General features: G+C 50.4%; 1 protein-coding gene across 1 annotated transcript; it reads right to left on the bottom strand.

The window, feature by feature from the left end:
- Nucleotides 1-2,632: 2,632 nt before the first annotated feature.
- On the bottom strand, nucleotides 2,633-24,607 carry ALKBH5 (alkB homolog 5, RNA demethylase). Its single transcript, XM_078437653.2, has 4 exons — nucleotides 23,059-24,607; nucleotides 14,709-14,789; nucleotides 5,226-5,381; nucleotides 2,633-4,375 (listed from the first exon to the last, which is right to left on the bottom strand). Exons 1-4 carry the CDS (start codon nucleotides 23,826-23,828, stop codon nucleotides 4,198-4,200), a joined length of 1,185 nt encoding a protein of 394 aa, XP_078293779.1. The 5' UTR covers nucleotides 23,829-24,607; the 3' UTR covers nucleotides 2,633-4,197.
- Nucleotides 24,608-24,686: the final 79 nt, after the last annotated feature.

Consider the following 24,686-nt stretch of genomic DNA (forward strand, 5'->3'; position numbering starts at 1 on the left):
ATTTGATGACTTCCTAGACCAGTGCCATCCAATAGGGAGAGAATGCAAACCACATATGTAATTTCACATCTATGAGTAGCCAGATTTAAAACAGTAACAGGAAACAGGTGAAATTAAAGTGTATTTTATTTAACCCAGTATGTCCAAAATATTGCCATTTCAACATGTAATTAATATAAAGTAACTCAGGATTTATTTTACATTCTTTGTTTTCATACTAACTTCAAATTCTGGTGTGTATTTGACACTTAAAGTACATCTCAGTTCAAACCAGCCACATTTCAAGTGTTCAACAAATTGTCCAGTGGCTGCTGTATTGGAGAGCACAGGTCTGGATTTAAGAAATCAATGGAGAAAATATTGATGATGGGGATTAAATTTTAATAGTGCTGAGGCTGAGAAATTTCAATCCAATTAATGTAATCTGTTCAAGGATGAGGAACCAGTAGGCCACGTTATCAAATTTAATGACAAACTTACTGGGAAGAGAGTGGTATAGCAGGCTGAACAGTGACCCCCAAAGATTTCGGGTCCTAATCCTTGGAACTTGCAAATTTTTGTACTTCACAGATGTGACTAAAGATTGTTACGTGGACAGGTTATTTTTGATTATCCAGGTGGGCCCCAAATCCAGTCATTAGTGTCCTAATGAGGGATAGGCAGAGGGGGATTTGGTACACACGAAGGGGCAGCCACATGACCACAGAGGCAGAGGCAGGAGTCCTGTGGCCACAATCCGGCAATGTCGACAGCCACCAGAAACTAACTGTTAGACGCAAGGACTAGAGTCTCCACCAGAAGGAGCATGGTTTGAATCGTGATCTCAGCCCTGTGACAGGGATTTTGGCTTTCAGACATTCAAACTGTGAGAAAATAAATTTCTGATGTTTTAGCCACCAAGTCTGTGATAATTCGTTACAGGAGCCCTGGGAAACTAGTATCAGCAGATGGGCTACAACTCCATTCGCCATATATCATGGTTGAATTACAACCACAAGTAGGCTACAAGAATTCAAAAAGATCAACAAAAGCATTCTGTGAAGAACACTTGGCTATGCAGAACTTATAGTGTACTGTATATCTTATTATTTGTATTTTCTATGCTATACCTCTTTTAGGTCAGCACAATTTAGAATAGCCCTGTGTGTGAGAGAGAGAGAGAGAGATACCAGATCTGTCTTGTATCCTCAGCACCCAACACAGAACCTTGCACATAGTAGGACACTCAAATGTTCTCAATGAATGAAGGAGACTTTGGGCCTCAATTTCCCCCAGTTCAGTAGGGTTAGGGGAATGGAATGGGCTCCTCAGGAAGGCAGGGCTGGTGCCAGATGCTGTTAGAGCACCTACCATGGGCAAGATGGGGCTGGAGGCAGTCAGATTCAGGGAGTCAGGTACGGGGGACCCCCAAGGGCTTGGGGACTACTCAGAAAAATAGCTTAGTCCAGAGACAGGGTGTCTTGGAACTGCTGTGCAGAGACTGAAGCCAATGATACAGCAGGACCTGTTAGGGCTAGAGCCCCTTCCTGCAGCTTCTCCTGTCCCTCATTCCTGCACAGCAAAGGGCCTTTTTCCTTCAGGGACTAGAAAGAGCCCAAGTGTGGTTTTGTCACAGTTACAGTGGAGTCCCAGCTCCCCAGCCCTCCACATAAGCCCCCCATTTTTTGCCTGAGTCAGGGGCCTGGGCAGAAAGTGGAAGATGCCCCGCTTCGCCACGTAGTCTGGAGGACTTTGAGCAAGTCCTTCTCCCTCTCAGCTCCACTGCCTCCTCTCTGGGGCAACCATGGCCCCGCCCACCCTGCCCAGTGGCTACCCCTGCAGGTCCAACTAGCCACAGACCATACGGAGGCTCTACCTCACTGCTCTTCATATCCTCTCACCAATTTGTAGGACTAAGCCCTAGCTGGTCACTTGCTCCCTCTAGATTCTCTCTTCTGCTCTCTTAAATGGATAGTTAAGGGACTTGCCGGGTTTCTATTGCAAGAATTTGGCCAGACTGGTTTGGGCACTGGAAGTGCATGAGGGAGACTCCAGACTAAAGCTGACCAGAATCTGGCAGCCAGGACCGGGATCTGGAAGGACTAAAAACCCTCTGGGCCGAACCCCAGTCCACCTAAACACGTCAGCCTCATGCCTGTATCTGTATCCCACAATTCTGTAGTACATCTTGAAAGCAGGGACCAGAAGCGTTTTGCTTACTGTTGCGGCCACAGGGAGAGCTTGGCCAAAATACAGAAGAACCCAAGAACTGTTTAATGAGCAAAACCACTTGCCTACCTTTTACAAAGGCCAGGCTCTCCCCATGCTCACGTTGTCCCTCCTTCATTGGCACACAGCCTGTCTGATCACACCCAGGAGGAAGGGCTTCAGAACTCAGCAAGGTGTGATCCTGGTTCCTGTAGGCCCACAGCGTCCTGGGCACCTGGACACACGGTCCATCCTCCTTGGAGTAGGAGAGAGGGCAGCAGGCAGAGGGCAAAACCACCTGCAGCCCTCAGCCCTACTGTCTCCTGTGGGGCCCTCCCTGGTAGGCAATGAACGCTGGCCTCCCCAGCCCAGGTTCAGAGTTAAGGAGAAAATAAAGGGATTAAGGAAGCACCAAGTCCTCTCTTATGACAGTATCAGACAACTGTTTCAAAATATATTAGATTTGGTTTTTATTGTAGAGCACACATATCAGGGCAAAGTGCTGCACACACAACTACAAATCATTTTTGGGAAAAAAGCTGTAAAAAAAATAAAACTGCAACTGCTTTAGTTATGCAGTCCCGACTTGAATCCACGCTGGCAAAGGAGTTCTGGCCCCTGAGAAGGGCTTCTCGATGGTGGCTGCCCCAGATTTCTGCAGCCTCAGGCCTGGGCCTCTGTAAGACAGGGCACAGGGCCCCTGGGGTGGTGGCAACCTGGGTACTGGGAGGGCCTCTGCTCTCAGCAGGCCTGGGGCTTGGCCCTGGCTGGCAAGGAGACATTCCTAATGAATCTACATCATCAGAACCTTGCAGCCTTTGAGGATCTGAGTAGGTAGAAACTGCCAAAGACTTTATTTTTTCCTTTTATTATTTCTTAAAAGCCCCTTCCCAGCTCCCATGCCCCTGAGGCAGAGGAGGCACCAACCCAGTCTGCAGTCCTGAGCTCTGGCCTTGGATGCATGCTACAGGCAGACGGGGGGGCGGGGGGGGGGGGGGGGCGCCTTCCTATGGGGATGACACGGAGAGAAGGCCCAAGCTGGCCAATGTAGGAGAATGGAAAGGGTTAGGAAAAAGCCAGGAGACCAAAGGAAAAAATAAAAACTCAAAAACAAAAGAAAACAAAAACCCTACCACACACCACAACAATTTTCCATACCCCAAATGCTAGACTTGGAAGGACACCAGTCCCTCTAGCTAGAAACAATTCCTAAAACTGCCCCGACATGGGAAGTCTAACTGTTCCGTACAATCACACGCATATGCTTGAAAGGAGCAACCCACCAAAGAGGCGTGCCCTCAGCAAGAAAGGTCAGGACCACTGTAGCCAGCCCCTCGGCAGCCCAGGGACCTGTGGGCAGAGCAGGCCAATGGGCGTGGAGGAAGCCCGGGGTCTCAGCCAATAACTTTGGGGTGGCAGATGACTGCTGAAACCTCCACCCAGTCATTCTGAACAACTCTGCCGCAGGAGGAAGAGGGGGTTTGCGTGAGCTTCCAGGGCCTGGAGAGCGGGTGAGAGGTGGGAGGACAGCAGGCCTCCCGCAGAACCAGCAAGGAGCACGAGACCTCAACCCAGCACGCAGACATCAGTGGGAGGAGAAGGGGCAGAAGACTGAATTTCATTTACAACACTGAGAAGATTTACATTTAAAGCAAAACAAGAATTTTCTTAACCAAAACATTTTGTTGTTTTTAAATAAACCCAGCCTGACACAGCCCCACTTGAGGACAGCTGCTCCTCACACCTCTACTGGCCACTCCGGCGTGAGCTTCTGTCCTCTACAGATGCCAACAGCCTTTCCATTTTGGAGGAAAACCAAGAACATGAGAATCAGGTCCCAACCAATTCTGTTCTTCAGCCTTAACAGGCAGCAAACCCAAGGAAAAAAATGTAAGGATCAAAAAACAAAAAATGAAAAATAAAAACAAAAACCAAAAAACCGAAACGAAACAAAAGGAGAGGGCAGCTACGTGAGGATCAACCAGAGTTCCCAGGAGGGCGCGGCAGGCTTCAGTGCCTCCGCATCTTCACCTTTCGGGCGGGGCTGCCTGCTGCCTCCGAGCAGTCCTCCCCAGACTCATAGGACTTGCGCCAGTAGTTCTCAGAGCTGAAGCTACTCCTCCGACGGTGTGTGGGCAGCAGCACCGAGCGCCGGTTCTCTTCCTTGTCCATTTCCAGGATCCGAGGCCTGCGAGGAAAGGGGTGGATGCGAGCGTTACCTCACACCCACCTCCGTGTCTGGGTGCAGCCCTCACCATCTGTGGGACGGCTCACCCAGCTGGGTGGTTCTGTGTGAGGGGCAGTACTGGCATCGTCTCCGTGCCCAAGAAGTGCAGTGGCCACACCTAGTCTTCGAAACACCTTTCAATCACCCCGTAGGACACCACCATGGCTCAGACGCCAGACGCCAGAGAGGTGGCGGCCTTCCCTACCACAGCCTCTTAGACCCTGCACAGTCCTGCCATCACCTCCACTTCTCAGTCCCCGTTTGCATCACCACGTAGCTCCTGCCCACCCCTACTCTGCTCACCGACTCCACTGGGCCCTGAAACCAACAAGCTCCTTCTGCCTCACCGTTTTAGCCCAGTACTTCTGGTCTAGACCGGCCTTTGCACACGGCTTTCTCATTCTTCTCATCTCAAACACTTCCCCAGAAACCTTCCTGAATCGTTCTGAAATGGGTCCCTGTCCCTGGTCTACTATCTTTCAAGTCCCAAGCTTTCCTTCTAACATTTAAATATAACCACAAAAGCATTTGGGCAGACTGAATAAGGGAAGTCATGGGAAGGCCACGAAGCATTCCCACTTCTCAGAATCTCGGCCCAATCCCTTCTCTCTGTGGGGTACACGTAGTTGGTCACAGGTTAGGTGGGAATGCCACCAATGCCACTGACCTAGAGGAGGCAGACATAAATCTCAGAAAGGTGAACAATGCCAGACTCCTAAGCAGCTGACCCAGGCTTCCCCACCCATCTCACTCTGCAGCCAGGCCAGGGGGCTGCTTTGCTGGCCTTTGTGGAAGGTTTTAGGCTGAGTACCTGTGGGCAGCATCGGGGTCTGCCTTGCGATGGGACCGCTTAGGCTTCAGAGCAAGGTCTCTGTTATTTCCTGATAGACGATCTGAAGCATAGCTGGGTGGTAACACGGAGCTGCTCAGGGACTTTGTTTCCAACCGGGGTGCGTCTAATCTCGTCCTGCAAAGGAAACACACATGGGGTTATCAGTGGGCCTCTGGGGAGGGTATGGGCCCCATCAAACCAATTCTCTCTCTGGCCAGAGGGGCGGGGGGGGGGGGGGGGGGCGGGCAGCAGTCTCTACTCCGTGCCTCTGTCTCCTCGTGGTTCAACTAGGTCTGGCTGATTTGCAAAGACCCTCCATCTTAAGTTCAGGCTTAGGAATAGGACAGGAACACTTTTATGTGGAAACCTCTAATGATAGGGATCTGCTGCCCCAGGGGAAAGATCCAGGGCTCTCTCTCAGCTGGACAAGGCAGCCCCGCTCACCCTACTCAGGCCCAGAGGGTTCTCTAGGGGCATCTACTCCACCTGCCAGAGTACTGAGGACCCTAAAATACTCTAGCAGATGTCTTCATCCTTCCCGGAAATACCAAGACAGGAAGGAAAGTTCCTCTGGTCTGAGCCTATGGAAGGAAAAAGAGACTCTCCTACACCCTCACACAGGAACACTAAGACTGTGGCAGAGCCAACAGAGCCCAGGCCCAACTTAACATTCACACACTTGGCTCTGGTCCTACCACAGCCACCTGGCAGCTTTTGCTGGTTACAGGATGCTGACCAATCCAAGGCCAGGGGGTTTTTGAAGGCAAAGTCCCCACCTAGCACAGAGTGTGAGTTTCAAGAAACACACTGTCCAATACAAGGAGAACATGCACGTATGGATGGGGAAGACAGTGATGGGGGAGAGAGATGAGGAAGAGAGATATGGGGAAGAAGGAGATGGAGAAGGTGGGCAGAGAGGTAGTCCAGGGCAGTGATCTGAGTCCTTTACGAAGCCAGGCTAGGAGGAAGCTAGCCTGGGAAACTTCAAAGAAGCCCTGAAGCTTCTTGGGTGATACAGAGAAGGCTGGCAAGTCAGGCTGGTGGCAGCAAGGCACAGGAGGAAGCCTGGGGTAGGGAGTGATGGGGACACATGTGGCAGAAGGCCCTGAGGCACCATTCCCAGAGGCAGCTGTGCACAACGTAGTCACCTGGTTCTGAGGAACGTGCTGTGGTCAGGGCAGAGCATCCTCACAATAACACTGCAGGCAAGACAGCAGGAGGGAAATCCAAGAGCTGCCCTGGCCTAAGCCACATGGTGTTCTTGGTAACAATTGTACCCAAACCCCACAGGTCTCCCTACCTACTCCCACTGGCTGGCCTGCTGTAAATAGATGAGGAAAACTAGGTCGGAAAGGTGATGAGTCACAGGTCCTGGAAATCATGGGGAAAAGGTTTAAGCCCAGGTGAGACACCAAGCCTGACAAGCCCGAACCATAGGGCTTTGACCCTAGGCAGGGGCCTTTCTCTTGAGGCCAGCAGGGGGCGCCTTCTAGCTGGGAACCAACGTTCTAACACCCTTAGGCCCAAAGTGGTAGGCAGGCAGGACTACTTTCCCTGCCCCTTTGCTTTGGCCTCATGGACCGGGAAGCCAGAGTGGTCCATCTGTACTGACAGGCTCACCAGTCTCAGCCTCCACTCTGGGCACTCCAGGCTCAGGGAAGCAGGACCTACCTAGAAACAAAAGGAAGAAGATGCAGCACTAATGGTGCCTCTTAGAATCCAGGCTAGTAGTCACCCCTTTCTGGGCCTACTTCTCCATCTAAGCAAAAGAGGGAGAAATGCAGCTGGCCCTAGGGACTCTTTCAGTTCTTAAGGCTCTAGAAACCAAGTGGCCTCCTTCAAGGCTAAGATTCTTGAGAGGAGTACCAGGAAGAGGTGGTGCTAGGCAACACCCAGACATGAGGGTGGGAATTAAAATCACCAGAGTCCCCAAGGACCTCTTCTTTACCAGGTCAGGCCTCCCCCCACCACCTCAACCCTCCCGGCTGAGGGGTCCAGGTGGCAGAGATCAGACCAAATGAGACACTGGCCATTAAACTTGGCTTAGAGTATTCTAAGCATGTGAAGCCTTATGGAGTAAAGTCCCCCTCTGGCCCTGTGGAGCTAATTCCAACACTAAGAACCCTCAGGTACCAGGAGCACATGCTCAGGACAGGAAAACCCCTGCAGGATGAAAAAGCCCCAACAAAGCTCTGGTGGGCAAGGCTTAGCACCCTGCAGTTGTTTCCTCAGGTAAGTGAGGGATGGCAAGGAAACCAAGAGCAGGGCCACCAAAGAGAGCCTGGCCTGCACACCTCTGAGGCTGGAAAACACGAGCACATCCTGCCACGCAGGCACAGCTGGCACACACCGATCCCTGGAGGGGCCTCCACCCTTCCTGAGCTGCCTTCTTGGGCGGCCTGTCTGCGCAGCCAGGGACAGTGGTGGTGGCCTCTCACCATGGCTGCAGAACCACTGGAGAGGCTAGGGAGACAGGTGGGACCAGATGAGACTAGGAAGGCCAAGGACATGGACCGGCCCTGCTTCTAACTGCCTGAAGGAGGGGAAGAGAGTTGTTCCTTGTACATGATAGTTCCGCTGCCGTCAGGAGGCACCCTCGAAGAAGGGTTAATAAGAGGTGACCCTACCAAAAACCTTGCCTCCTGGACCCACCTGGGGACATAAAAGTGTCTGGGCCCCTAAAGTGCTCCTGACACATCCCCTGGGGCTGTTACAAGTACGTTTCAGAACAGCTGGAGAAGTTCTTGCCCTCCCTCCACTCCCAAAGAGCTACCATCCTGCAGGAAGCCAGGACAGAATAAGATCCCAAATGCAGAGCCCACTGGTAGCTTCATTTCTGAGCACATCCCTCTTAAAGGCAGCTGACTTCCAAGAAGCACCCTAGGTCCCTCAGGATTCAGCAAACAGATCCATAAACTTGAAGTCAGGAAGCCCAATTCTAGCAGTAAGGGCTAGGCCTGGGCCTCCTCAGGTGGCAAGAGGAATAGAGACTTGCCTTGTAGATCTGAGTCGATATCCAGGGGTTACAGTTACAGCAAGGCACCCCAGGTAAGTGAGGTCACCCACGTGCCGGGACAGCCCTCAGGACAAAACAGGGATTGGGTCCAGGTACAGATGAAGCCAAAACAAAGGGAGGATGACAGCATTAATGTTAACACATTAACACGTGACCTAAAGGGAAGGAGGGAGTTGACTGTCCCAGGAGCTCCCCTCCTATTCCTTTATCAATCACTGAATGAATACTCCAGAGAAGCCACTGAGGAGGATTATTTCCACTGTGGGGATGGGGAAGCAATGCTAAATCAGAGACCAAATCACTGGCCTAAGTCACACAGCTACCATCCCATTATGGCCTCTGAAGCCCAGGTGGGCTCTCTGTACTATGGCAGAGAGCAGAGAGCTGCCCAGGCTGACCACCATTTCTGGGAGAACAGCAACCAGTCTGCACCTCAGGCCTGGATGCCAACCATCCCACAACTTCTGGCTCCACCCTCACGCCAAGCACCCCTGTGCTTTGTACAAAGTTGGACTTTCCCATGGGAGTGAAGAGGCAGGCAGCAGGCCTGAGTGCCCCCTTGTCTACTAAGTGACCGGGGGCCTCTAGGTCTAAGCTCTAGCACCTCTGAGAATCAGATTCCCACACAACCCCAACCTGTACCATTGTCTCTCTGGCAACAGTACCCACCCCCCATCTTCCAGCAACCTCCCTCCAACGTCACACTTCACTCCCCACAAAGCAGCTCTGAGACAGGTATAGAAGCCTGCTATGGTCAGGAGGGCCTAAAAGGCACATGAGGCATGTATCTTGAAGAAAGGGGTTCCATACCCAGGCCTGCAAGATAACCAGGTCCCAAAGACCTCTCCAAATCATTCAGTCTAATGACCAACATGTCACACCACATACTTGCAACCCAGAGCTCCAGGAGCCAGGGCCCCCCAGATGACAGACAGACAAAGGGGCCAGCATCATGGGTGATTAGGAATCCCCTTGCTCAAGCCTGGTAAGCCTTGATATCATCCTCTAGGACACCAAGACAGCCAGACAACAAGCTTGCTTTCCCAGCCTGGGCCAGTGAATGACGTATTTCCAGGTTTCCCTTTCCTCCCACTCTCTGGGCCTCTGCTCACACCTTACTTCGAATAGACAGTCTTCCTCATCCCCTACCCTTGCTTCATCAAAATCAGAGGGGAAGTATGGTGAGAAAGGGGCTAGAAGAAGCAGACACAGCATTCTTGAATTTAACCATCTCTAGCACCACTGCTGCCCCGATTTACAGGTGAGAAGAACACAGAGCTCAGATAACCAACCTGTATTCAGTGAGGAAGGGGTAGAGCCAGGCCAGGAGCCTAAGCCAGTTTCATGCCCAGGTGGTCTTAGCACCCCCCTTCCCCCCCTCCCCACTGTTCCTTGTGCAGGATATACACACATAGACAGACACACACACACACTCACTGGACCAGGAAACGAAAGTGGGTTAACCCTTGGGCCAGGGGACATGAATCATGGAAATAGAAGCCACGGCTTGGGTCTTGGTGGGGGCAATGTCCCAGGCCTAGTCAGGGAAACCTAGAGCTAGCCACCCCTCCCCATGCCCAGAGGGACAAAGCCCAGAACGAACCCTCCATTCTCACCCTCCACTCACACACACAGAATCTCACATTTGGACCACTCTGTTTTCCGGGACAGTCTCCCCCTGACCCCTGGACCCCTTGGCCTGAATGACCAAATAAACCGTTTAGCTCAATCAACCTCCTACAAACAGTCTCTCTCTCATGCAAACCCCACACTCTACTGCTTACTGGCACACACCAGCCTTGGTTAACATTTGGCAAATGAACCTCTAGATGTTCTTCCCAGCTTCAACCCACTCTGAGCCGAGCTCACTTGACCAAAAGCAAAAAAGTGGGTTATTCACAGTCTTGAGCCACTTTATCTGATTGACTGGAGAACCATGCAGGAATACAAGTCTTGTAGGCAGATTTGGGACAGCTGTGGGTACCTTCTGTAGACCAAGGGACTGGGTGCCCTGGCCACCAAGTGGAAAGCCCTGAAGGCCCACAAGCTATCTCCTGATGATCAAGAGTTGATCTAAGAACTCCTTCCCACACTACCCCTCAACTACAGAGAGCCTCTATACTTCCTGCCTTCTAGCCATTTTTGCCTGCCCAGCAATTTCTAGCTTAGGAGCCAGATCTACCAATCCTGTCCCAACCCACCCCCGCATCCCACTAAGCTGGATTTAATTTTTCAATTAAATTTTTTTTTTTTTTTTTTTTTTTTTTTGGCTGGGTCCCAGCAGATCTACTTTGTGCTTTTAAGACAATGCTTACTTTGCTTGTGGTGTAATGGCATGCAAAATGTCAGCCTATTATATATCAGCAGACCCAAGTTCAAGGCCTTACTCAGCCATTTATGGTTGCGACCCCAACAGACTATAACACTAAGCTTCAGCCCATGGATTCCACTCATGTGGAAGCTCTCAGGTGGTCACTCCCAGCCTCCCAGTCCTCCCCGTGAGAAACGATAGTACCACTCACATAAAGACTTGGCACCAATCCCAAAGGTGCTGCATTTTGTTGAACCAAAAAGCACTTGGTGGCCAACCACCCATTTCCCACCATGAGGCCTTTAAAAGGACTGTCCCAGCTCTGACTCACCTGAGCTGGTGACAGAGCCCCCCCACCAGGCTCTCCCACAACAGCCTGTGCAATTGTTATCCAAACTGAACAGAAGGCAGGACTGGCTCCATCCCCCGTGCTTCCGAGAAGCAGGGCCAGGATGCTCCCCTTTTCATCTTGTCACCTACTTGTCCTTTTCCAAGACAAGCCTATATAGCTACTCTGGAGCTGCTCCTCATTCACCTGAATTGTCCTCCTCTGGTACTTCCTCTGGGCCAGGCCTCAATGCTGGGCCCGGATGACAGGGATCTCCCACCCCCACAGAATGCAGATTTTGGAAAATCACAACAGCAAGCATATGGGCTATAACAGTCTACAGCGGCGGGGAAGTGCACTGAGAGAGCTACAGGTATGTGTATGAGGCTCCCTGCATGTCAAAACAGTTAATACCTGAGCCTCGAAAGATGGCTAGGTTAACCAACTTTTAGCATACGCACATGGGTCATTTGCAGGGTAGGAGGAGGACGATAAGATGAACATGTTAGATGGGATCAGACTGCTGCAAGAGCCCAGGATGCAAGTCCGTGGGCCATACTAAGAACTGCAAGTACGTTAATATAAGTGAAAACTCCAAGAAATTAGGCTGGGTGGATAGGAAAAGCCCAACAAGGATTTTACCCTGGGCCTCTCATCTGGTCACCTGAGTTGGCTCCCTAAAGTTGGGCACTACTCTAGCTCAGCTGCCCTGGGGGAGCTGGGGGCTACCGTCCCACTCCTCTCCAGCACCCTCATACCAAAGCTCTGTGCTTCTGCTCTCTAGCCCAGTCTATGGCGGACTCCTGGGCCCATTCAAGTCAAAAGGTCAAAGAGTACCAGTCACCCACAACAGTCATTCTCCAAGGTCAGACCACTGCCAGGGGCCCCACAGGCCAAAGAGCTTCCAGGAGGACCTGTTAACTCCATAGGCTCCCTAGCTCCCCTGAGACGCATCTGACTCAGCCAACCTGGGATGGCAGCCTGGGAAGTCAAGCATGGAAGCCATCATTCAAAAGGAAAGAAACAGCTGGAAGAATGACCTCCAGCTATGGCTACTTCCATGTGCACCTCTGGTGAAGATTTCCTAGGGATAAGCTACTATGAGGCTTGGAGGAGCACCTGGCAAGTTGCTGCTCTGGTTTTACATCACTCTGGGAGTTCCTCTCCAAGTGCCTGGTTTAGGTGGATCACTTGTCCCAGCCTAAGAAGAAATGAATGCGTAGAAGAGGCCAGAAGGGAGCTACACTCTGGGCTCCATCACTTCTGTGTTCTGGGTTTTGGCCTGTGCTGGGAACCACAGGAAAAGAAAGCAAAAAGGCAGATAAAAACCCTTTTTCTAATGAATTCCCAGAATATTCTTAGGCTAGAGGGGAGATGCTGCCAGCTCCCAAACAGACCCATGTCTGGAGCTGTCACATGTGCCTGGTGCTCTGCAGGCACCACAGGCTTGTCAGTTTTGACTTGACAAAATGGCAGAGCCATGCCAAAGAGATTTCATCACCACATTATTCTGGAGTTCTGAACCCAAAGGGCCAAGATGCTCAAGTTATAGACTGAAGTTAAAAAGATGGCTCAGGGGCGCCTGGGTGGCGCAGTCGGTTAAGCGTCCGACTTCAGCCAGGTCACGATCTCGCAGTCTGTGAGTTCGAGCCCCGCGTCAGGCTCTGGGCTGATGGCTCGGAGCCTGGAGCCTGTTTCCGATTCTGTGTCTCCCTCTCTCTCTGTCCCTCCCCCGTTCATGCTCTGTCTCTCTCTGTCCCAAAAATAAATAAAAAACGTTGAAAAAAAAAATTAAAAAAAAAAAAAAAAAAAAAAAAAAGATGGCTCAGTCTGTTAAGCATTCAACTTCAGTTCAGGGGAGATCCACAGTTCAGAGGTTCGAGTCCCGCGTTGGGCTCTGCGTAAAAAGCTCGGGGCCTGGGGCCTGCTTCGGATTCTGTCTCCCTCTCTCTCTGCCCCTCCCCCACTTGCATGCTCTGTCTCTCAAAAATAAAAATAAAACAAAACAAAAAGATGGCAAGCCAGAAAGTAAAGACATAGTTCAAAACAAAATAAAACAAAACAAAATGTGGGGCACCTGGGGGGCACAGTTGGTTAAGCATCCAACTCTATCTCAGCTCAGGTCATGAGTTCATGAGTTCTACCCATACATCAGGCTCTGTACTGATGGCGTGGAGTCTACTTGGGATTCTGTCTCTCCTTCTCTCTGCCCCTCCCGTGCTTGTGCGTGTGCTCTCTCAAAAGAAATAAACTCAAAAAAAAAAAAAAAAAAAAAAAAAAAAAAAAAAAAAAAAAAAGGAACACAACTCCTAAAGCCCCAAGCTGGAGTAATCTGAGCATAAAACAAATACCCGTAAATCCATATGGGTATAAGTAAACGAATAAAGAAAAAGAAATATACAAATGAGAGAGAAGAAACAAAATCTTCCTGCAGAAGAATTCCAAATAACTTGTGTAGCGATTCCCCCCCAAGGGAGGTGGAGCTAACTCCTCACTCCTTATTCATGGGCTGCAGGTGGCGACTTCCCTCCTGAGACAGGGGAAATACTGACTTTAGAGTGCAGAGAACCGGCGAACACAGCCTCAGCCAGATGTGCGAGGTCAACATCAACAGCGATTAAGTCCTATGCCCTCGATAGAACATGAAGAGAACGGGGCTTTACCTCTGTAGATTCCCTCCCCCAAAACCCTAACCCCAATCTAACCATGAGAAAATGGTTAAATTCTAATTGAGAGATATTCTACAAAATACCTGGCCAGTCTGTTATCACGAATAAGTTTAAGAAACAGTCATAGCCCAGAGGAGCCTAAGGTGACATGACAACTAAACCTAATGTGGCACCCTGGAACAGAAAAGTTATACTACGAAAAAACTAAGGAAATCTGAATAAAGTAGGATTTTATTAAAGTATCAATACTGCTTTTTTGACTGCAATGAACATATCGTACTAATGTAAGATGGTAACGACAGAAACAGTAGTATGAGGAACGCAAAGAGACTCTGCTACCTTTACAATTTTCTGTAAATCTAAAGCTATTCTAAAAAATTGTACTTAAAAAAAAGACAGTAAGCTATAAGACATCGTGTTCCAGCCGTGGGGGGCAGGGGGGGGGTCCAAGCATTGGTTCTGCTTTCCTCACTGATGTCTGTACAACCCTGGACAATCATCTAGCCTATCAGGACCCCGCTCTAAAGACAGACTGGTCTTGACCCAGCATCTGCTTAGCTCAGTCCATTCACATACCCCACGAGCAGAGAAAAAGAAGCACTGAAGAGGCCAGGTCAGTACATCCCTGACTCCCTGGCCAGAGAGGAGGGACAGTCACAAGCTACGTGAAGGCTGAACACTACAGCCTAATGCCCCACCTTTGTTTTCTCTTCTCACTCCCTGCTCCTCCTAGAAGTGAAAACCCAGGCATTTTTAAATCAGGCTGCTAAGGCGCAGTCTAAAAATAACCAGCAAGAGCACATGTGACAAATCAGAACCAAGGAGATGGGGAAAAAAGAGGCGGAGGGAAGGTCTGGAAGAGGGGTCCCCAAATAAGACTATGCCTATAAACACTGGGAGCATGTGCTTTTGCTCAATCCCCGACTCCCAAGTTAAGCAGCCACAGAGCTTAATTTTCCAATGAAAAAAACCAAAACAGCTTTTCCCTCACGGAATTAAAAAAGTATGAAACCTTATAGCCTTTTCCTCTCCCAGGCTTCATGCTGCCATGCTACTGATAAAGAGGAGCCAAGTTCTAAGGGAAACCAGACCTACATCTCCAGACAGGCCTGCAGGTGCCAGACAACGGGACACTTACTTCCTGAGGATGATGACCGCTCTGCGCTCCTTGATGTCCTGAGGCCGTATGCAGTGAGTGATTTCATCAGCAGCATATCCACTGAAAATAAACACAGAGCATATGAGCTTGGAAAGTGAACAGACAACCAAAGTTCCTACAGGGTAAAGAGACAGAAATATGGTCCAGGTCTTAATAGACATCTCTACCCTGTTATTTTGAGAGGTTCAAGGATCTACATGGAAAGGGAAATAACCTCATAGGCTCTAGCATGATCCACTCAAGAACAAAACCTAGGATGAGGCAAAGGCAGGCTTTGAGGCAGACACCAAAGCAGGAATCTCCCCACACAAGCCAGGAGTCCTTCTTTTAAAGGACCCCCAAGACGGTACACCTTTAGTCACTTCGGAAGCAGCGAGAGTGACTCAGGCCAGACCTTGGTGAAAAGACAAAGTGCATCTCCTCTGCTTCTTCCCTCCCTTCCCCCTACCTTTAGGCATGAAGAGGAAGCCAAGGAAGACACTGACAGCCCTGAGTCACCAAAGAGAACTAAGGCTGCAATGTTCAAAAAGAGAATTTGTGTACTTGAAAACAAGCTTTCAAAAACCTCCATTTGGGGGGATCCAAAATCTTGAAGACAGCTGTGTTTGGGATATTTTAAGAATTCCCATCACACTCAAATATCTATTTATTTTCACCAAGTTACACAATTTTTAAAACTGCTTAGACCAATGAATGTGGGTAGATGACTGTCCTCTTCACAGCTAACATCTTTCCGATTTGAAACCCTGGAAGCAAACTCAGCATCCTGAGCCTCCTCACATGCCCTCACCCAGAGGCACTCCCACCCCAAGTTCGTCTGCCGAGCTGAGGCAGCTCTACACAGCCAGACACATGCTCAGGCACAGGCCTAGTGGGAGGTGAACACCTTCTTAGCCTGCTCTTGCTCAGCATCCCCCTGGGCCCCCCAGACCACAAATTTTCCTCTCCATGGTTGTAACCAGCTCTCTTAAGGGCAGCTATAAAGACACCTGTATAGCTGTCAGAAACACTGCAGGCCAGGAAAGAACTCCTCAAAATGGCCAGACTGCCGCAATGTGGGCAAGAACTAGAAGACAAAAAAAAAAAAAAAAAAAAAGAAGAGGGAAAGCCCTCTGATTTAAGGCCATGCTGGGAAGAGACACAGAATCTTTATCTTAAATATTTCCCCTCCAAGCTCCTCCTAGGCCAGAGGTTTTGACGGGGTTTTTTTTGTGAACACCAGTCCTAGGAGAGACTATGGACAAACATCCACAGTCAAATCAGTTTGAAAAATATTGAAGAGTTTAGTATGTTAAAGAATCTGAGAATTACTACAGCAAAAGAATCTGCTGACTTTGTTTAACTGAGCACTGACCAAGAACCTTCTCTCAAATAACACCTATTAATATCTGTAGGCCTACAGAAATGCCACAGGGAGGAGCTGAAGAGACCCGAGTTAAAACCTGAGTTTTGTCACCTTCTAGGCTTTGTGACCTTAGTGAAGTCACTTGCTGGGCCTAAACCTGTTTCTTCATCTGTAATAAGGACAGCAGGTTTCGGGTGTTCACTTTGTTATGCTTTAACACTTAGGTATTCTTTTATGACTGCTAATAACAAGATTTATTTTTTTTTTAATTTTTTGGGAGAAAGAGAGTGTGTGCAAGCAAGGAGAGGGGAAGAGGAACAGGAGAGGGAGAATTCCAAGCAGGCTCCAACTTCAGCACAGAACCCGTTGTGGGGTTCGATCTCATGACTGTGGGATCAGGACCTGAGCTGAAATCAAGAATTGACTGCTTAACCAACTGAGCCACCTAGGTGCCCCAACAATAACAAGATTTTAAAGGGGTGGACAGAATTAGAATTCCCTTCCAGGCAGAATTAGAGTTCTAGGACCACGTGGTTGGCACCCCTGGAAGCTGTAGGGCTGCTGTGAGAATTAAGTTGGATAATGCAGTGTGCCTGGCACTGCACTCCCATTTACCAAGCACGCGACCCAAGACAGAGGGCCCTGGACCACCCTGGGGCAAGCTAGAGACTTGGGTTCAGCACCTACCAAGGAAATGTGATCTGGGTTCCTTTTGCAGGGATATACCAGCAGAAGAGGCCTCATGGGTCCCATTCCAGGGCTAGGAGTTCCAGAGCTTGTCCTAGGCTCCTGTCACTCCACATTGGAAGAATGCAACTGTGGGCTGCAAGACTGGTCTGTATAAACACAGGACATCCCCAGAAAGAACTAACTCCAATTCTCCAAAGGTAATCCAAGGCACATTTTTTTTTTAAGTTTGTTTGTTTATTTACAGAATGAATGAATGAACGAATGAATGAATGAACGAATGAATGAATGAATGAATGAATGAATGAATGAATATGGAGCAGGTTCTGCACTGTCAATGCAGAGTCCAACATGGGGCTTGAACTCCCGGAACTGTGAGATCATGACCTGAGCTGAAATCAAGAGTCGGACACTCAGTCAATCGACTGAGTCACCCAGCTGCCCTCAAGGCACATTTCTAAGGCCTGAGCCTACAGTACTGGCCACAGGCAACCTACTGTTAACAAGTATCAGTCCATTTGACGTGGCTATAGGCACCTGGGGTCCTCACCTCCCATCTTCAACAAAGAACCATTTCCCTTAACGCAAAAGGAGCAAAGCCAGACGTTTGTCACACCTTAACTGCCCCCAACCTCCCAAAGGGCTCCAGGATGAAGAAATAGCCATGCCAGAATCCTGCCACTGGGTTCAGGCCTCAGAGGAACTAGTATGGAAGGAGGACTATACAGGCCCCCAGAAATGACCATGGCACTGAACGCACCTGAATGGCTCATTAGCACCGGTCTTCTAGAACTTCCTGGCAGCTGTGACATAGCCCACTGACCCATCCTCAGCACCTCAGGCTCCTCTGGGAGCAGGAGGCTCTAAGTCCTGGCCAAGAGACGCTCTTCTGGTTAAACTTCAGCAGAAAGTGTCCAACAAAGACCACAGAAGATTATTCACTGCTAAGGAACCTACAAGAGAAACTGTCTGAAAGTCCCAATCTGCCAGCTTGAAACTTAATATGCTCTGGGTCCAGCCCTACCCTTGGCATGAAGAAAAGTTCCAGTGCCTCCTGCTCTTTTGTTTTCACAGGGAAGGGAGAAGAGGAAATACTTCATGCTGGTCAGCCTCCTGCTCCCTCCTGAGCCCTTTCAAGATCTCCCCACCCCACGTGGCAGTGACCACATGCCACGAGCATCAAGAGTGACAGAACCTGGCTCTGCCACCCACTAGCACTATGCCTTACAGGAATTCTTGAGAGTCGCCCCCATCCCCCGCCCCAGGAAGCCTTCCTCAAATCTCCCAGACTGAGTTCCCCCCACACCATCCACCTACACCTCTCTACTATGTTTGGCCTCATGGAAATTGTGTTTTCTCTACAAGACAAAGCGCTGCAAAGGTCTTATTTATCTCTGCACTCAGTTGTCCCTAAATAAAATGTATGTTAAGCTCAACTATTCTCAGTTTCTACATCTAAAAAACAGATCTCACAGGAGATCCTTCCTTAGAAGATTAGATGGAGGTTAAATGAGGAGTCTGAAAAACTCTAAGGGACTGTGCAGGACTGTACACCTCTCTTCTAGGAGACAGTTTTGGAGACTGTTAAGTTTTGGTTGTTAAGGCACATTTCCAAGATGGCCACCAATGCCCATCTACTCTGTGCCCTGCCCAGGACAGAACAGAACCAGAGATGGAGGGACTGGCCAACATCACCAGGACTGCCTAGTGACTGCCTCCCTCTAACTACAGCTACCTGCTCTGGGCAGCCCCCAGAGGTCATGCCACTGATAGGCTTGCAGGACTAAGAAACTTAGGTTTTTGGGGACAGCATGCCAGCCATATGGGCACAGGTGTGGGATTATGAGCTCACACTCATTATAACCAGACCCAAACTTCTAAAAAGACATATAACCTAACTTTATGAGAAGTCCTAGGACTTTCTGATACATAAGGAAGGTTGGCCTGCTTCAGATCCCAATTCTCTACACATCAAGGTATAAATAGATAGTACCTGAGCACAGAAAGCATCTCGTCTCCAGAGACACTTTACCTAAACTTCAAGCATTCGATAATGTAGGAAGAAATTCAATCTTCGGTAACAACTCTATGGCATCAACAGCCCCATTTTGCAGAGGAAAACTAAGGCCCAGAGAGGTTAAGAAACTTACCAAACGTCAAACAGCTAAAGTGGGGACACTGGAACTCTAAATCCAACTCTGATTTCAGTATCTATGCTATACTGATTTTTGGTTTTTTGGTTGGGGGGAGGAAGTAGGTAATGAGGAGTAGAGAGAAAAGCCCATCTGCGTTTTCTGATCACAAGGTCCAATCTGCCCTGAGGGCCGCACTGGCCTCAACAAATGACATTCACATACCCACCATCCCCAAAGAAGAAATCTCCAAAGATGAGCCCATGCCCCCAGACAGCTAGCACCATACCACAGCGATGGATGCACACTGATTGCCCAGGCCAGAAAATGGCCAGCTAGCCCTGAAATTTTTACGGCCTATTTACTTTATGCTTGCTCTGAGTTTCATGATTAAGCCCATGGTTCACCTGCTAGCTTCCTTTCCTTTGCTGCCTTCTGCCTTCTTGTTAGGCTTGGCAGAACGAAGGCCAGTCAACCCCCCGGCCCAGGGATCCTCCTGGGAATGCACAGCCCTGACTTCATCCTAAGGTTCCTCCCCCTCCTGTGGAATCAGAAGATCGCACACAAGAGATGTGGCCCAGGACCTATCTGCCCTACTTTCCCAACTATTTTAAGCCAGAAAGCTAAATTCTGCTTTCAAACAGCTGAACAACATCAGCCCTTGGCCCAGAACGGACAGGGGTGCCCACTCCACCCGATATCAGTTATTACCTGGAAGTCACAGGCTTTGCTCACCTCTGCATGTGCCATGGTTGGATGGTAACAGTCATTTCCAGGCAGGTGGCTAAGGCCTAGGTCTCTAGGCATGTGACCACCACAACCACAGACCATGCAATAGTGATTAAAAGTAGCAGCAAGCAAGCAATTAGGCTTGAGGAAATTATTCTAATTAATCCAACTGAAATCTGTTTTAATCTGCCCATTCACCCTATAGAGAACAGGAGAAGGAACACAAGAAAAGGTGATACGAAAAAAAGATAAAAAGATACTTAAGTCCCCAGAGAATAGCACTAAGAGGTGACCCAACTAGGCCCAACATGGAAAGGTCACAAAACAAGCAAACAAAAAACAACCGGGCTTGGAAAGAAGTTTGAAGCACTTCCAGAAGGGTCTGTGAGGCCTTGCTCTAAATGTCCACATTTGGACACTGCTGAGTCAATGTTTGTCACACGCTAACATCTACACCGACAACTATTAAATATAAAACTGTATCCCTGCCATGTTGCCTTGGACGAGTGCAGACTCCACTGCCACCAACAACCAATGTCTGTGAGGAGAATTACTAGAACCCCACTCTACCTACAGAGAACCACTATTTTCATCAGTCCCTCCCTTCCAATCTGCAAGACTTAGGGCTCATCACTCTGGGCTGGGATGCATACCAGAAAGTGACAGAAAGCATCCCCTCTTACCAGTTTGGGGAAGAGACCAAGCAGCATTTAAAGAGAATCACTAACAGACAGGTGTTCACCCACCTGCATACCAAGTAAACTAGAGTGTTAAGTGAGCAGGTGCTGGAAGATTAAAATTAGCAGGGCATCCAGAACCCTGAAGCAGAGGCTCTCAACTGGGATGATTTTGCCACCCCGCCCTGGGACATCTGTGGTCATCATGAAGGTGATGCTGGTATTTAGTGGACAAAGACCAGGAATGCTGCTAAACATTCTACAATGCACAGGAGAGCCCCCACAAAACAAAGACTCGGCCAGTCCAAAATGCGAACAGTACTGCTACTGAGAAGATCTGACCTACAGCTTTCCCATGGCATGCCTCACCAGAATCTCTACTTCAGGTCCTGGTTGAATCTGAGGACTAAAGACAAATTCCATCAGCCTCAAGTCAGCATCCACCTGCCCCCCATCTTACTGATGGCCACCTTCTGGTACTGCCACCAAAGATGCCAAGCTCTCCCTGCTTCTTTGCTTGGTTAACTTCTAGTCACCTTAGTGCCTTACTGCCCTCAAGTTCTATCTTTCTGCTTCTGAAAACTTCTAACACTACAAAATGGCTTAAAAGGTTCTCTGCCCTCCCACCTTCAAAGTACTTCTGCAGCTACCTTCCTGGGCTTCCATTAAGCTGTGCACTCCATGAAGAGAAGAGCCCTGTGATAGGGTCCACCAAATCTCTAGCCCCTTCCCCCAAGAAGGGAGCAAGGAATCATTACATGGTTGTATGTGAAAGCAAACACCCATTTAAGTGTCTACCCTGTGCCAGGCTCTGTATGAAACACCAGATCACCACATAGGCTTTGGAAGCTGGCATTAGCCCCACTTTACAGATGGGAAAACCAGCTCAGAAAACGCCCACAAGATCCAAAAGCAAATGAGAGCTGAGCTGGATTCAAAGCCTGGGGCAGCACTTTTCAGGACATGACTGAACCTCCCACATTAACTCCACAGCCAAGTCAGAATCCAGGAAGGGACTGGGAAAGCTTTAGGACTTTACTATTCCAAGGAAAAGATGAAGAGAATTTTCCTGATGATGCAATCCTGCTGATCACTAACAGACCTGCATTTTAAGAACTTGAAACTTCTGCTCTTCAATACAAGGGTGTGCATGTGCGGGGAGGGTAGGGGGGAAGGTCTCAGTCACAAACCGCCTCTTATGATCTCCCCATTACATACCCAACCACCGCTAGACCTCCTTGAGGATCCATGACTATGCAGAAAATTAATATCCCCTTAAGAGACTAAATGGCCTTTATGTGAGGTCCTTTTAGCATCAAGAGCCATTCTATGAAGTCAGACACCAAACTGCCCTACACAGCAAGCCACTTGTGAAGGTCTGCTCTGGAAATCCCATCTTAAAAGGCTCTGCTAAGACATCAATCTGGGAGCGCCACTTAGATCTGAGGACAAGCTTGGAAGCTCAAATGACAAAGGGGCACCTGACAGATAAATGGCCCTCTAAGTTTCAGATGCCTAAGGAAGCCAGAGTAGTGTTTCTGCTACCACTGATTTCCCAAACTTTCCCATCGAAGACCTTGAGTATCGCAAAGCTCCGCTGCCACCCCCAGATAGAGAAGCAGCCTCAGCTGTTCAACTGAAATGAGATAGATGACCTGCCTCACGTTAAAAAGTCTCCAAAGACCTGCTTCTCCCCATGACCAGGGCCTATAGCACTGACTTCAAAGGTTAAGCTGCTCACAAAAATTTGGTGTGTCCTGATCCTGTACTAGAATTCAGTGGTCAACCAAGCTGCTTTGAGCAGCTGCAGTCTCGATCCCCTAAGAGGTTTTGGGGATTACTGAAGTACCATGCTAGATTACTCGTTTTAAGGCTGGAAGGGCCCTGCTTCAAAAAATATCTTCTGCTTCATATAAACAACAAAGGTGTCCCAGCAGGCAATCATTTTGGGGGGCCAGACTACGTAATTCTCAGCAGGATCTGGGGCCCAAAACAGGCCAAGAACCTAAGTTCTGTGTCTGACACAACTATAAGGCCAAATACCAGGTAGAGAGATCCACTTTTGTTTCACATGGCCCCGGTAGCAGGTAACACATTCTTACAAAAGGCCAACGGGCTCTTCTGCAGCCGACGGGGGCGGAATTTTCAGTCTGCTTGCTGCACTCTATTTATGCCCCAACCACTAATCTGTTCAACTCCAGGGAAGTCACTCCCCATATTGGAAATAGAGAACGTGTACCAGTTCAACACTTTTGAGAACGTTCCTCTGTTTTTTCTGTTAAGGAATCCTTAAACGTTTCCTCTGTTTAGAAAAAAACAAAAACAAAAACAAAAACAAAAACAACAGAATGGCAGAGTTGGAAAAACTTTTAAATAGAAATTCAACTCATTTTCTTAAAAACAGATTTGAAAACAGAGGCCCAGAAAGGAAAACGGACTTGCTAAAAATCACACATAGAAAGACACTCCTAAAATCCTAGCCTTCTAGAAATATGCCTTTGTATTAATTCTTGATCAAGTGTGCGATCACTCCAAACCTGCCCTCCGGATACAAAATTCTGATTGGTTCCCTGACCCCTCCCTGCTTTCTTACTAGCGGTTTGAAACGCAGACCCCTTTCCTCCTCACCCTCTTCACCCCAAAAAGCAGAAGAATGGGTCAGACTGTAAAGTGCGGGCCATTTGCTGCTGCCTCCTGGGTGAGGGTGGGCAGCTAAGGCAGCAGGATGCAGGGCCGCCCCCTCCTCCCAGGTGGGTTACCTGAGCACAGTCACGCTTCCCCTGCGCACCGGCAGAGAAAGCACAGGTTCCGACACTCGGATAGGCTTGAACTGGAACTTGCAGCCGAAGCAGAGCGCAGAGTCGCTAAAGAAGGACACGGACACGATGGGGCGCTCGAAGATGTGGATGGGGTCCACGTGAGACACAATGCAGCCGCCGGGCTGATAGTCGTTGATGACGGCGCTGTTGACGAAGCCCTCGGGGATGACGCGGTGCTCCACCAGCTTCTGGATCACCAGCTGGTGCACCCACTCGGGGATCTCGTCCACATCGCCCGGCGGGTAGAGGCGCTCCTGGCCGGGCCCGCGCTTCTGCAGCTGGGCGCCGTACGTGTAGCCCTCGCCGAAGAAGTACTTGTTGCGCAGCGGGGCGCGGTCCACCGTGTGCTCGTTGTACAGGCCCTTCTCGGCGCGGGACACCACCTCGTCGATGCGGGCCTCGATCTTGGCGCACTCGTCCTGGCTGAAGAGGCGCATCTGGCGAATGCCGCTCTTCACCTTGCGCGCCTCCTCCTCCTTCTGCAGCTGCTGCTCCTCGTAGTCGCTGCGCTCGGGGTCCGAGTCCTCCTGGTATTTGCGCTTGGCCCCGGACACCGGGTAAGGCTCGGCCGCGGCGGCGGCGGCGGCAGCGGCGGCCACGGCGGCGGCGGCGGCGGCCGCTGCCTCCCGGCTGCCCGCCTTATAGTTGTCCCGGGACGTCATGGACTTGAGCTTCTCACGCAGGTCCGTGTAACCGCTGGCGGCCGCCATGGCCCCCGCGACGCTGCTCTAGGGTCCGCCGGGGCGGGAGGGGCGGCCGGGCATGGCTCTCGGAGGACGCGCCCCGACGCCCCCGGAGGAAAGGGGTTCCTCAGCGCCAGGCCCCCATGCGAGGCCGGAGGACCCGGCGGGGGGCGTCAAGGGGCCGGGCGCGGGGTCGGGCCTCAGGGGCGGAGGGTCATGCAGCGGTGGCGGCAACGGGGCTTCCTCCTCCTCCACCTCCTCCACGTCCCAAGGAGCAAGGGCGCCGGCAGCGCCTCATGCCGCGGAGGGCCGCTGCGGAGAACCGACCCGACTCCCAGCCAGACCCTCGGACGCCCGGCCCAGCCCGCACTTTAAAGCGCTCCTCACGACGTCACGGGCCGTCCGCCCGACGTCCGCCAGCGCCGCTCCTCAGCGGGCTTCTCAGCGCGCACGCGCAGTGCCGCCGGCCACCGCGGCTCTGCGCGCAGCAAGCATGCGCGCGCGTGTAGGCCGGGTCACCAGGGGTGCCGGGCGCAAGCGCAGATGGGGACCGCTCGGCGTCCGCCGCCCCTCCCCCACTCACTGAGGCGCTCCAAGGGAGCACCCTCAAATAGCAACCTGCCTTCTTGTCGTGCCACCTCCGCGACCGAAGGGCTCCCTCCACAGGGGTGCGCTCACGCTGTCAACGCTGTCGCTGTGCTGCGTCACGGCATTGTCTAAATGCTCGAAAACGCCTCAGCCCTAAACGCGCAACCACCGGGGAACCGCCACAACCTAGGCTGCCCCGTCACCGCCCCCTTTGGCGTTTCCTGTTCTTTCATTGGGTCACGGGCCACGCGCTGGGCGGGCCCAGACGGTAGCTTCCGGAAGTTGGTTCGCGTTCAT

This window comes from Panthera onca, chromosome E1, assembly GCF_046562875.1.
Source record: "Panthera onca isolate mPanOnc1 chromosome E1, mPanOnc1 haplotype 2, whole genome shotgun sequence".
Classification (NCBI taxonomy): Eukaryota; Metazoa; Chordata; class Mammalia; order Carnivora; family Felidae; genus Panthera; species Panthera onca.